Below are 13,508 nucleotides of genomic sequence, written 5' to 3'. Positions count from 1 at the left end.
CCACCACAGGCTGTCTGATGGATTGGGCTCTGTTGAGTTAGACTCTGCTTTGCTTGGTACAGGCCAGCAAAGGGTCAGCAGTGAGTGCTCCTTAAAGATTGGCATCTGAAGCTAAGAAAGGATGTTTGCCTAGCAAATAACAACAACAAAAAATTCCAGTTGTTTCCTGTTGTCTCTCTGCTGGGGGTTACTGTCTTGCAACTCTGTAGAAAAAAAGAGTTTGCGTGAATGTCTGCTACTCTGGAAATCTCTGATCGTGAGCATGGGAGAGGCTGTTTTCTTGGAAGAGCTGGACTGAGAAAGAAAGGGGACCTAAAACATCTTGTTTTTTCATGCTACTGTGTCCAAAGGTTGCAGCAGGGAGGTGGGAGCGGGCTCAGTTGAAGTGGTGGTCCCCATGTTCACATGTGCAGGAGAACGTGGGAGGGAGACCTGACCCCACCGAGCAGAGTTTTGAGTTTTGTTGTGGGCCATGAGGTTTTCATAGCGCAGCACCCTTCCTCTGCAAAGCAAGGGAGGCATGTGTCAGCTCAGTGCTTATCCTCACTGGGAAAGCAGAAGCACCTAAACATGACGTGAAAACAAGGTAACAGTCTGTGGTTCTAGCAGAAGTTAAAACCTTGGCTTGATCTCAAAAGACATGTGAACACTGCAGATTTCTTTGGTTTCCTGGGGAATTCAACCTCAAGTTACTGCTGTCTGTTGAGTGATATCAATGAGGATATTGCTGTTTTAGAGAGGCTACACACTCTGAATCAGACTTTGCAGCCTGGGTGCCTCTGGATCAGCACAATTATGATCTGCCTTTGCTCATAGCAGCCTAAAAAGTGATGTAATCTAAATATTGGATTCCATGTTATAACAGCTCTTAATGTTGAGGTGACTTGGACTGTGCTCCTTTCTCTCTGCCAACAGGGATGCAGCGGTTGCATTATTTCTGTAGGCGGGCAGATTCCCAATAACTTGGCAGTGCCACTGCACCAGAGTGGAGTGAAGATCCTTGGCACAAATCCTTTGCAGATTGACCGGGCAGAAGATCGCTCCATATTCTCAGCTGTTCTGGATGAGCTGCATGTGGCTCAGGCTCCCTGGAAGGCAGTCAGCACACTGGTAAGTTGGGATGTGCATCTGGGAAACAATGAAGTGGCTGGGGGTTGTTATGAGCATCTGCTCAGGGAGGACCGACTTACTGATACATTTCAAGATTCCAAAGACATTTGACAGTTGGTTGTGGTTTTTTGTTTTTTTTTTTTACTGCCCATGTTGAAGAACTTTTTGATCCCTGTAAAGTGATGCTATAGCATCACTGGAAGTGGGATGCAAAGTGGAAGGGAAGTGTCTTTAAATCACCTTTACACAACATGGGGTATATACCCAGCAAAAGTTAGCACCACTGTCAGGCTCCTCTAGTTTATCCTGCTCGCCTTGAAAACTATTGAAAACTATTCTAGCAGGTAGAGAATGCAAAGGAATAGGGATGTGTCGGCACTGCTCTTTTTTCCTGGTGAAGGTCTATGGACAGGGAAGGTCTGAAGATAACTCAGGAACCAAGAAGTCATGTGTTATGTTCAGCTCAGGCTGTAATCCCCTACTTCTCCCTGCCAATCTTAATGGCTAGTAAAGTGCAAATAAAGTTAGAGTTGAATTTTGGTGTGACTTTAAAATGTTTTCTTGTTCACAGTGTGTTTTTACTCCCTTTCTTTAGAGAGATGCAATTGAATTTGCAAGCGCTGTGGGTTACCCATGTTTGCTGAGGCCTTCCTACGTTCTGAGGTAAGGGTCAACCATCAGAGCTCATCAAGTTGGGGATATGGACTACACAAGCCTCTTTGAGACAAGGGAGAGTAATTTCAGGGGACGTGTGGAAAACACTATGTGAGGTGCATGCGGCATAAAGCTGCCCATCTTAATGGGTGCGACAACTGCTCAAACCAATAAAAGAAGCCAATGGATCCCTTATGTCCATCAGGCACAGATCAAAGGTAGAACATAATCATAAGAACGTCTGTTTAGCTGCATTACCTTTTTCATATCTCAAGGCCAAAAACATGAACCATCTGCAATATTCCTTAAGGTTCCTGAGACTACTACCTGTACAATTAAGCCAGAAGATTGCTTGCCACCAGGAAAAACAGAATGGAACATGCTGAGGCCATTTATTGGGGTTGGCATCTGTTTTCAGAAAATGACACCGCATCTTTTGAATTCAGCTTCTTATTTGCTCAACTTCTCTGCTTACAGGCATGTTTTATGTCCTATGCTGTGGCAGCTGCTTCTCTTTATATAGACTTTGTACAGAGCCACACATTTCCAATAGCTAGACTTTTTGAAGAAGTTACACCAGCGCATACACGCAGCAAACTCACGCGCTCTGAATGATCACTCTTCTCTATAAGGCATTTCTTCGTAGCTGGATGACTAGGCGCAGAGAGGCAGTTTGCTGGACATAGTTTACAAGCAAAAATAAATTGGAGACAGGATCCTTTTCATATGAAAGAGACACATATCAAAATGAAGAGGCACAGTATTCATTTTCAGGGGAGAAAAAAAAAACTTTTTATTTAAAAAGAAGAAAAGGAAAACTATTTATTGTATTTTCAACCATCAAGGAAATATCCTTTAGAAGAGACTGCTGAATGTGACTTTTCTATCCAGTTTCTGAAGCTTGCAGTGGGGTTGGAAAACAAAGTTAAAAACCAGCACTCAGATCAGGAGGATAAGTTAGAAACTGTTCCTGATGTAATCCTCCAGATTTTTAGGGAACACTTCTTTTAGCCTGTTGTTTCCATCCGTATTAATTTCAGTACAGGCCCTTTCCATTATAAGTATTTGCTAAAGGGTGTTTGGACGGGTAAGGGGGACTTCAGGGAGAAAGATGAAACTGGAGGATGTAAAACTTGAGGAAATAGAAAGTGAAAAGCCCTAGCACAGCGCGCTGTCTGGCCTCTGTTTACAGAACAGCAGCAGGTCCACAGCTAGACTTCTTCATCCTTTGAACAGATACGGCCTTTAATATTTACCAGTTGCCTTGGAAAACTAAATGCATTTCCCCACTAGTTATGTACTGTGTGCACCAGCTCATGTCCTCAGCAGTGCAGCTAACATAGGTCCATGGATTTAATTGAACTCTATTGATTTACATCAGCTGAACAGGTAGTCTGGTAAGTATAATCACCTAGGTACTTGCATCTATCTTAGGCTAAAGTGACTGATTTTGTGCGGTAGATCCTTCCTCTACTTTTCCCCACAGCCTCTGTGGGCTTGTCCACCAAAGCAATGGGGAAGCTGAACGTCGATGGTGGAAGTTACCAATGTAACACCTTTTTTAAAAATTTCTTGTCTTTAAAATGGACCTGAATCACTGACTCTCGACTCATGCTCTCCCAGATCCCCCTCTCTGATATTACTGACAGCTACATTTCAAAGTAGCTTTCAGATACAGTATCTGTATTGGCTATACCCCTCCCTTAAGGTCTGAGACATTAGGGGAGGGGCCCAACAAAATGGCCAGCAAAGAACAGCCTGTTTTCATCTGCACCATCACCAGTGGCCTGTGCATTGCTCGCTTCATCTGTCACTGATGAGCAATTTGGCTAACGTGAGCAAAGCATCTGTTTTTGTCCTCAGCTCACAGCTAACCTGCACATGTGGTGAAAGTCTGGGTCCTTAGTGGGGCTATCTGGCTGACCAGCCATCTCCTCCAGCTTAGGGGGAACCTTAAGGGCTTGGGTCAGAAAGGGGATTTGGCAGCAGTGCTAAGGCTACACAACCACAGTTCTTTATTTGATTCTTTGTTATGATTGTGGAGGTCACCTGTCTTCTCTGGGAAGTATAACGGAGGTTCACTGGGTACCAGCTCTGCCTTTCTTTCAGTCAAGAGTGGAGTAAGTGGCTTGAGTCAGGAGCTTGCTTGGCTAGTTTGTCATATAGAAGTAGTTGGCAACCCTGTGCTCTGGTGTATAATGCTCTGATATCTCCTTGAAGTCATGAGGGAAGCTGACCTGTTTTCTTTGCCATTCTCACAGTGGGTCTGCAATGAATGTAGTTTTCACTGAAGAGGAAATGAAGAAGTTCTTAGCAGAAGCCACCAGAGTCTCTCAGGTACCAGTCTTTGCCCTGCCACTGCTTTTTCTTTCTGTATTGTGTCTTCCTCAGTCTTTTGTTTCCTTGTTTGCGGAAGAGCCAGTGATATTAGAGTTTGAACCCTCAGTTTGTTCCCTAATGGGCAGACCATGGGAGCCTGTGCAAGCATCCTTACTAATACCACTGAGATGCCCAGATGGAGTGGGGATGGCAGTTAGCTGTTAAACCACAACACTATTGTACCCAGGCATCCATTTCTGACCAGTTAATTATATAAACAGATGTAGAGTAGTGGGCTGGGACCCTTCCTACTTCATGCTGGCATCTCACCAATGACTTTTTTTTTTTTTTTTAACCCTTTTAAATGCAAGAACATTTGCAAGATTTTGCTGACATTTCACTCTCCAAATCATGTACTGAATTCCATTTTCCTCTGATAGAGAAGCAGGACTGCTGCCTGCTTACTGTTAATCCAGTGGGATTATTGATTTGCAGAGTATGTAATGCAGAAGATGAAAGCTCTGGTTTCTGTTTTAAATGTTTCTCAAAAGCTAATTTGAGAATTTTTTTGAAGTGTCTTTTTTACTAGCAGAGTCTCTGAGTTTGGCCTCACCTTTTGGTCTGTTTTCTTCTGAGGATTTTTTTCTCCTTTTTTTTGAATGATCACTGTTCAGAACAGTACTGTAGCACCATAAACACTACCGTCACAGGAATCTTGGAGTTAAAAATAAATAAGTCAAAAAGGAACTCTCGGAAAACACAACTGGCTATGGAAGCCAGACACATCACTGCTTATTCAGGGGATTTCTTAGATGGTTAAAACTTGAACAAGAACAAAACCAGGTGGTTTTTAAGTGTATGAGGCAAATGATGCAAGTTTAGCGTTTCAGCAAGAAAAGACAGAATGAAATGGAGATACCTTGCAAAGTAATAATATCCTGAAGGACAGATTAATGTGGAGGCAAGCAGACCACTTATTATCATCTTTGAACAACTTTAAAGGGATTTTTGAAAGTGGGAGAGTACCACTGTTACTTCCATCAGATAGAATTATATAACTAATTCTCAAAAGACTCACAGGGCCAACCTGTTAGAAACCAGATCCTCAGCAATGCTCGGCCTCCCAAAACATCTAGCTTCTCTCTGTGGTTCATCTTAAGCACCCTGCTTTGTGTTTCCCCACACACTCACAGAAGCAGACCAGGCAGCTGCCCTAAGCCATGTTCAGTGGGACAGATCACTTGTGTTGCTGGATGGCTTTATGATGGCAATGGATGCCATAAAGGAGGCTGAGGCCCAGGAGAGTGACGTTAGCTTAACTTGTCACAGCTTGACTGACTTGAATTGGGCAATGTACTTCTTCATTGCTGAGAGGTCTCATCCCTGGTACAAGACGCCCTGCTGGGAGTTGAAGTTGTACAGTCTTGGCAACGTGTGATGTATTCCTAGGGGAAAGAGTGGATGTTCCCATAGGATCCTTATGATGTCCAGTTCTGCTACACAAACAAGGCACTCATGCTCGCTGCATACATGACCTGTTGCACACCATGAGTCTTTGGGTGCTCGGGCCCTGATCCTGCAGACACTTACACTAGAGATACATGCTAAATTTTTGCTACTGTAGTCAGATGGCTAAGCGAAGAATTCTTCTTCATCCAGTATTTTTATATTGACAAAAGCCATAGTATAGTTGAAGCTAAGCTAGCAAAAAGCAAACTAGAACAAAAGCACTATATTCTGCTTCTAAACTAGGGAGTTTGCTTATATGCTTTTTCTAGCCTCATCAACGTTTTAAGGCCTGTGAGTGGTTCCACAGAAGCTAGAATATTACTTGTGCGCATACAACTGAATATGAGCGTCTTTATGGGACACACTTCGTTTTTTCTGGTTATAAAGCCTTACCTAATTCTGCTCCACCCAACAGAGCATCTCCAGTTAAAGTGCCTGACCAGTGTTGTTCTGTTGTTTTAGCTACTTTGCTGTTATGGTGTTGTGTCATTGTGGCATTTAAGTTGTCAGTAATGATCAAAACTTCTTGTGCGAGTTGAGACAGATTGGAGTAAACAAGGTTGTATGCACATATAAAATCTTCTGGTGAAAAACTGCAGCAAGACAGAAAGTTACAGGACACAAGCCACTAAATTTATGAAACATTGTAGGCTGTGACATTGTCCTTGCCTGTGAATTTACCCTTGCACTGATAAATGTAAGGAATTGTGTCTTGTAACTTTTGGAGTTGCTTTATATTTTTTCAAGAGGAGCCTTTTGAGCATGCACAGACTGTCATTTATTCCATTTTATTTTCTAATAAATAACAGACAGTTAATAGTGGATGGGACAGGTAAAATGTTGAGACATAAAGCTGGCCTGGAAGAATGTGGATTAGATTTTTAACCGTCTGTTGGAGCAGGTGGCTGGAAGGAGAAGGCATTAGGGAAGAGTAAGAAGTGTGGGCTAGCATACCTGAGATAAGCAAGAAGAAGAGGAAGGAAAACCATGTATACCAGTGAATGTATTGAGAGTCAAGGACAGGTTGTTCCTGGCCAGCTATAATTAGTGGCAACTTCTCCTTTGGGAGACTTAGGAAACCAGGCAGAGAAATGAGAAAGGAATGGATCTGTTGCCTAAAATATATGACTTTTTAAAAGAGCAAACGGCCACTATACAAAGTCATCAAGTACGCCAAGAATCAATTACTCTGTGAAGCAGTATGCCCTGTGAGGTGACTGGGAGGCTCAGAGGAAAGAACTGAAGATCTTGGAGGTAAGGAACATCTTTGGGAGACAGGATCAGAGGTCACTGGATCCATGCACATGTCCCACTATCTTCTTTCTACCATGGTCTCACCTAAAAGCTCTTTGTGGTTTTGCCCCAAATTTCCCTATCATGGTGACATTATGGAGGACTCAAACTAATGCATCAGTGGCTTTGGGGAAATCACGCCAAGTTTCCCCCCCATTATTTCTTTGCAAAGTTCACTCATCTGTGGAAATAAGGATATTAATAGATTGGTCTTGTGGGATTCTGCTTCCAAAGCTTTTCCAGTGGTGAATAGTGGAGCGCTTGGATGGTGCCCAAATACTCTCAAATAAAAACTTTCTTACTTTGTGTTGTCTTGATGACAGGATCACCCTGTGGTACTCACTAAATTTATTGAAGATGCCCGTGAAGTGGAAATGGACGCTGTAGCCAAGGCAGGAAGAGTAAGAACTTTGCTTTTCTTTAATATTAAACTTTTTTTTTTCAGGATCAGAGATTTGCAAAAATGTGCGGTTTGAATGTTTTACTATACAGCCATGGGTTCATGCTGAGAAGAGTAGAGAAACAAGAAAAGATTAATTCATCTTAGGTTCAAAAACATCATGCTTGAAAACCTCAACCTACCTTATTGTATACATCTAAATAGTCATTTTTTTAAGCATTGCTTAACCATGTGAATGAATCCTTTAGAATATAATTTTTACTGGATTTGCAAATTGTTGGCTTCACAAATTGCTTTCATCAGAATTGTATCAGCATGTGTTATGATATTACCACAGTTGTTTTATTATTACAACTTCACCTTGCATTTCAATACTAATCAAAGACAGTTCTCACAAAAAAAATCACAAACTTCTCTTTTGACAGAAGTATTCTGTTTTCAATCTTCATTTTTAACCAGCAAGCAAGATCACTTTTTCAGTATCAAGGTAGTGCGCATTGGTGCAATTCATTCAGTTTAAATCCTTAGGCCTGAATTTCCTCAGCTTGCTTTTCTCCATGATAAAAACACCACAGAAGAGTGAAAAAACATATGTACAAATGAAGTTAGTTCATACTTGTTTCTGTTGTGGAATGACAACTTTTTTTGTGTTTGTGGCAAGCAGAACTTAGAGAGCTGGTTTAAAGCCTAATTAGCTTTTACCTTCTGAGTCAATGTGTGTTAGAGAGAGGAAGGAAGCCTTAGGATCTCTAGGCCATGGTAGGTTTTTTCATGCTCACAGTTTGCTTAACCACGGTGTGAAAGATGCTAACATGATCCCCTTGTTCATATGCCTTGTGTCTGCTTCAAGCCTATTCTCCCCAAAATTTAAGGAGATTCCCTTTTTTTTCCCCTGTCTGTAACCTCTTTTGGATACAGCTCTGTTCAGGAGACTGTGCTGGTCTGTATTTAGCAGGGGGCATAGAGATGGGACAGTTCATGAGAGAGGGTGAGGTGACTAACTGCTCTCTCGTTACTGTATGCAGGTTATCTCACATGCTATTTCAGAGCACGTGGAGGATGCAGGCGTTCACTCTGGAGATGCCACCCTCATGTTACCCACACAGACTATTAGCCAGGGAGCCTTGGAGAAGGTAGGTGTTGCACTAGCACTGAAAAGAGAAAAGAAAATAAGAGTTTGAATCTGCTTTCCCCCTTTGCTTGGGAGAACTTAGAAGAGGAATTCAGAAGAAATCAAATCACCAATGTTTTTTAATGGCCAGCGTGATGTGCGCAAATGTAGGATGTTATTGTGCCCCCTGTGACTGGCTATACTACACATAGGATCATCTGAACTGTATCCCATTAATTTAAGTAGTAGATGTACACGTTTTCAGACCCATTGGATTTTTTTGTTTCATTGGTTTAGGACCAGCAACCATGGCAGTAGAGGAGTGTCTAATCCATATATATGCCACGGTTCACTTTATACTTCCTCATCTCCCACAATGATAAGATCAGGTGTATGACTTTCTAGCTGCCTGCCTTTTCTGGAAAGGATATCAGGATGAATGAACCTCACCTAAACTTGACTTTTACCCTTTTGAGAATAAATCTAGTGATACAGAGTTAGTTGTCAAAATGCATTTTCTAAATGAAATGTGCCATCCCCTGTGATATCATCCTGGAAAGGATTTGCTTGGAAGCTAACAAGAGTTGTAATGCAATGATCTGTGCTCCAGCTCTACAAGAATGTCCAAGGCCTTGTTTCTGAAAATAGTTATCTCCTGGAGCAAAGCTATTCAAATGCTTGTACTTAAATGGCACGTGATTTCTTGATAAACCTAGAAAAGAAGACCATAGTGTCTTCTCCCAATTTGTTCCAGAGTATTTCTGCTAACACACCTCCCATGGATTTGTGATGGGACAGGCATGTTGGTGAAAGACTCTTGGGACACTTGTGAAACCGAGTAGATAATCTCAAATGGCAAAACATCATTATTCATTACTTTACCAAGAAAGGTGTAAAGGCTCCAGCGTGCAGCGTAGGAATTGCTACAGGCAGCACAGGCTTTTATTCTCTCTTTCTCCCTCTTTCCCTGGCTTTCTCACACACATACGTGAAGCTGTGTTTTTTACTTCTGCCCTCAAATGGCACTTCAGGCTCTAGATTACCAGGCAAATTAAAAATGTTTCCTTCTGAAAGATAATGCTGTTGCCAAAATGAGGGTATAGAGAGAAAATACACTAGGGCAGAAAGATGTGACATTTAAAGGAATCCACATGTGAGGTGGTTTATTGACATGATGCTGTCTATTTTGTGTGACTTACTTATTTTTAAAATATATATGCATTTTTACTTACTTTATTTTTGTAGGTTAAAGCTGCTACAAAAAAGATTGCAAATGCCTTTGCCATCTCTGGTCCATTCAACATTCAGTTTTTGGTGCGAGGCAATGATGTGCTGGTAAGAGCTTTTTGTGACTGTTGGAGGAAGTTGGGCTCTGCCTTGGATAGTTAGGAGCATGGTTCCTGCAGTCCCTGTCATGGAAACTCTGTGGCAGTAGCAGCTGTGGGTTTCTAACCTGCCTTGTCTGACAATGTGTGGCTGACCGGTGCCACCCCTAGTCACACAGCTCTCCCTGTCTGTGTGAGAGGGAGTAACCACCCCTACCTACACAGTGCAGCCGTTGAGGGTGAAGTGAGTTTGGTTGCATCATCTGTCAGCACTAGCTTTGTTTTGTTGTGGACTGCTGTCCTTCCCAAAATTGTCAGTTTTGAATATGATGCACAGCACTGGGACCTGCGCCTCATCCTATGAACTGAATATCATTGCTTTTAGATCTCAGATATCCTCTCTCGTCTTTAGCTGTTTTGATCATTAAAATAAGCCTTCCAAGTCATTGGTAAGAAAGCAAGACAATTTAAGTGTTTAAGTCCTTAATATAAGCCATTAAGGTGGTTATCTAAATAGCATGGTCCTAGTAGCTATCAGTAACAGAACTGCAGCAGATGTCTGACCCTTTATGGGTAACTGTTGGCTTTCTATTGCTAATGGAAGAAGGTCAGAGGAACGCGAGCAGAGTATGACTGAGAAAATGGTGAATGGCAAGAAAACCTGACATGGTATAGAAGAGATGCATTATTGGTGAAAGATCCTGTTTGGCCTATTAGTTGAGAAAAATGTGCTTACTGTTCTTCACCTTTCTTCTGTTTCACACAGTTATTCAGAAACTCCACAGAGGGACAGAATGGAGTTTTTCCTTCCTTGCTTTCCCTCAGCTGTGCTTGCCTTTTCTCTGGATAACCCTTCTTTTGCATTCTGTCTTAACTTACCTATTCTTGTCCCCCTTCACTTCCCCTTCATTCTCACTTACAGCAATTCTTTTGCTTTTGATCTCCATGGTGTGCTTCTCAGCAGGATGCAGAACTTCTTTGCTTCTTGTTTGGGTCACTGAATGACTTTTGCATGTAGGTGAGGAAAGTCGATAAGGATAGCCCAGTCATTCATGAAGTGGCATTACGAGGGAAAAAGAACAAGGTGGACTTCTCAAGATTGTACCTAATGTCTGTGCACACGTTTCCACGCTTCTTGCACATTAACTTAGGGTATAGTACAACATGTTTTCCGAAGTTCTAATTTTCAGACAATAGAGATGAAACTCAGCTGCAGAACAGCAGACTCCTTGTGTCTCGAGCTGGCCACTACCCATTCGCCATCACTGTTTCTAATATTGAACACAATTTCTGTGCCTCTTATTTGGCAGTCTGAAGAGCATCTCTGCCAAGAGGAGTAAGGACTGATTTCCAGAAACATGAATCAATCTATTTCTTCACCGCACAGTACCCGACTATGGTATTTCTCCTTTTTAATCCCATCAGGTGATAGAGTGCAACTTGCGGGCTTCACGCTCCTTTCCTTTTGTATCGAAGACTCTGGGTGTGGACTTCATCGATGTGGCCACAAAAGTGATGACTGGAAAAGAGTTTAATGAGTCATCCCTCCCCACACTGGAGCATCCCATTATTCCCTCCGAATACGTTGGGATTAAGGTATGGTTTCCAAAAGAACGCCAAAAAAACCCACAACAGAACCAGCACCTAGCGCATTAATGGGCAATTAGGACTTTATTGCCCAGAGAGAACAATTTACTCATCGGCCAAAGGCCAAATTGACCTTTTGCAGTTTCTGTAGGATAATGTACGTTGGGAATTTTAGAGAAAAATCAAAGGAAAATTATCCAGTAATTATTAACAAAATCAATCTCCCTTTGTTTCTTACTTCTAATCTGCCCTGAATCATGTTTATGAACTGCATAATAAATATGCACTTGCAGAATTGAACACTGAAGTTCAGGCTATTTCATAATACTATCTACTATATGTGTGGACATGTACAAATTTGTGTTTTGAGTACCCCCCAGATTTTATCTTCAGGATTTGGGACATGGGCTGTTGAAGTCATGGAATCCCTTTATATGCACCATCAGTTAAAATGGGGGTGAAAGTCTTGGATCCTTTGATTTCAGTGGGGCCAAGATTTTACTTTTCATAATTACTAAGCTTATATAGCACCCAAGATACCAAAGTACTGTAGATATTTTTGAATGCTTAATGGAAGAAAAAAATTAATTGAAGTTCCTAATCATAAAAATCTAGAACAGCAGCGCAGAAAATACAATGGATAATGAGAATTGTTTATACAGAAACTTTCAAGCTTTAATAGTTTCCATATCGAGTGAAAATTGAGGAAACGGAAAACACCTAACATCTTTCCACTAATAAAATGTTCAGACCTATTAAAAGCCAGCTCAGGTTATTGGCAAGCCAGTCAGTCTAGAAGTAGCTTTACATTTTATTTTGATGCCACAGATAGGCATTATCTGAAATTCTAATCTGAGACTTTTTTGGTTTTGTGAGTCTTATTTATTTTTATAAATTTCTATTATTTAGACCTGGGGCTTCTGCACTGTTGTTAGTTAAACTGTCAAGAGTTTTGTCTCTCCTGGGAATGTTGGTTACAGAGTGGAAAACCCAACTCTATTCTTGAAAATTTCACTACAAAGCCTTTTGTACTGCTTGTGTTCTGTGTGGGTTTGTCAAATATAAAAACCTGCTAATACCTTTGGAAATGCTAAACTTTGAAAAATATTCCAGTTAAACCTGGTTCTCGTTATTCATGCATCATATTTTCTGTCCTTTTATGTTTTTATTGCCAGGAATATTTGCATGGAAATGGGATTTTGTTTCTCCAGCAGTTCTTAAATGCTTGGAAAAGAGAATATGGAACTCTTTTCTTCTTTCTCAACATAGCTGCTCCTTTGTGGTTTCAAAGTCCCACCGTTTTAGCTTTAGTGACTGAAATATTGTCTTGCCATGTTTGCTTGCAGAGTGATGAAAGTATCATGGCCTGACTAAGATTAATTCCTGAGTAGAGCATGACTGACTAAGCTTTAAATAGGATTTATTTGCAGTACCAGAGTCTGCTCCTGCTGACACATTTTCATGTTCATGGCAAACAAAAATTAGGGAGCTGGTGGACGGCTTTTGTTGCTTGTTACCTTTCAAGACAATATGTGCATTAAAAATAATCCACCTTGACTGCCATATATCAGCTTGAGGCTGTAGAGCTAGCCACTGTAAACATTTTCTCTTTACTTACAGAAGCAAAACTGATCTAAAACTCACCAAGGCACACGGCATTTATTGAGAAACCTTTTGCAATGAATTTCTGCTGTCACATTTTAGTTGGTCATTGTTAGGTGTCACAAAACAGCAGCTGTCTTGTCTGCAGTGTTACCCTCAGAGACTTCCAAGAACAGAATTATGACTTTGGCTTTAAAAATAGGTTCTTTTTTAAGCAGCAAGGATGCTGTCTTTATGCAAATGCCAGTAGTAGTTTAAGATGGAGAGAAGCCCTGTAGAAAATGATTCTTTAGCAGAAAATTCTTGATTTGTTCCATGTTTGCCACATGTGGTCATTGACTATCTAACAGAGTTTCTCCCCCCCCTCCTTTTTTTTTTTTTAAAGGTCAAATCAGATAAAAGAACTCAGAGACCACAGAGTCCTAAGTTCTCAGATAATGATGATGATCAAGGGTTTTCATACAAAAGATCAAAAAAAATTAGGGGTGTGTATTTTGGAGGGGAGAGGGAAAATCTGAAAATTATTTGTGAAGTTTCATCTGGTTTACACCAAAAGAGTGTATTCTTGTGGAATGGTTTGATTCCTGTGAATGAAAAA

General features: G+C 41.2%; 1 protein-coding gene across 1 annotated transcript in view; it reads left to right on the top strand.

Moving 5' to 3' along the window:
* The window catches only part of CPS1 (carbamoyl-phosphate synthase 1), a 190,925-nt gene that overhangs the window by 164,626 nt on the left and 12,791 nt on the right, over positions 1–13,508 (top strand). Inside the window, exons 31-37 of the mRNA XM_087732304.1 lie at positions 916–1,110; positions 1,706–1,773; positions 4,026–4,101; positions 7,209–7,286; positions 8,311–8,418; positions 9,642–9,731; positions 11,147–11,317. Of these exons, the coding sequence (XP_087588430.1) occupies positions 916–1,110; positions 1,706–1,773; positions 4,026–4,101; positions 7,209–7,286; positions 8,311–8,418; positions 9,642–9,731; positions 11,147–11,317 (786 nt within the window). The remainder of the gene's footprint in view (positions 1–915; positions 1,111–1,705; positions 1,774–4,025; positions 4,102–7,208; positions 7,287–8,310; positions 8,419–9,641; positions 9,732–11,146; positions 11,318–13,508) is intronic.

This window comes from Nipponia nippon, unplaced genomic scaffold, assembly GCF_047370975.1.
Source record: "Nipponia nippon isolate SJK-2023a ecotype South Korea unplaced genomic scaffold, ASM4737097v1 scaffold_5, whole genome shotgun sequence".
Classification (NCBI taxonomy): domain Eukaryota; kingdom Metazoa; phylum Chordata; class Aves; order Pelecaniformes; family Threskiornithidae; genus Nipponia; species Nipponia nippon.
The sequence above is the reverse complement of the archived record's forward strand: the minus strand, read 5'-3'. Positions and strand labels throughout refer to the sequence as shown.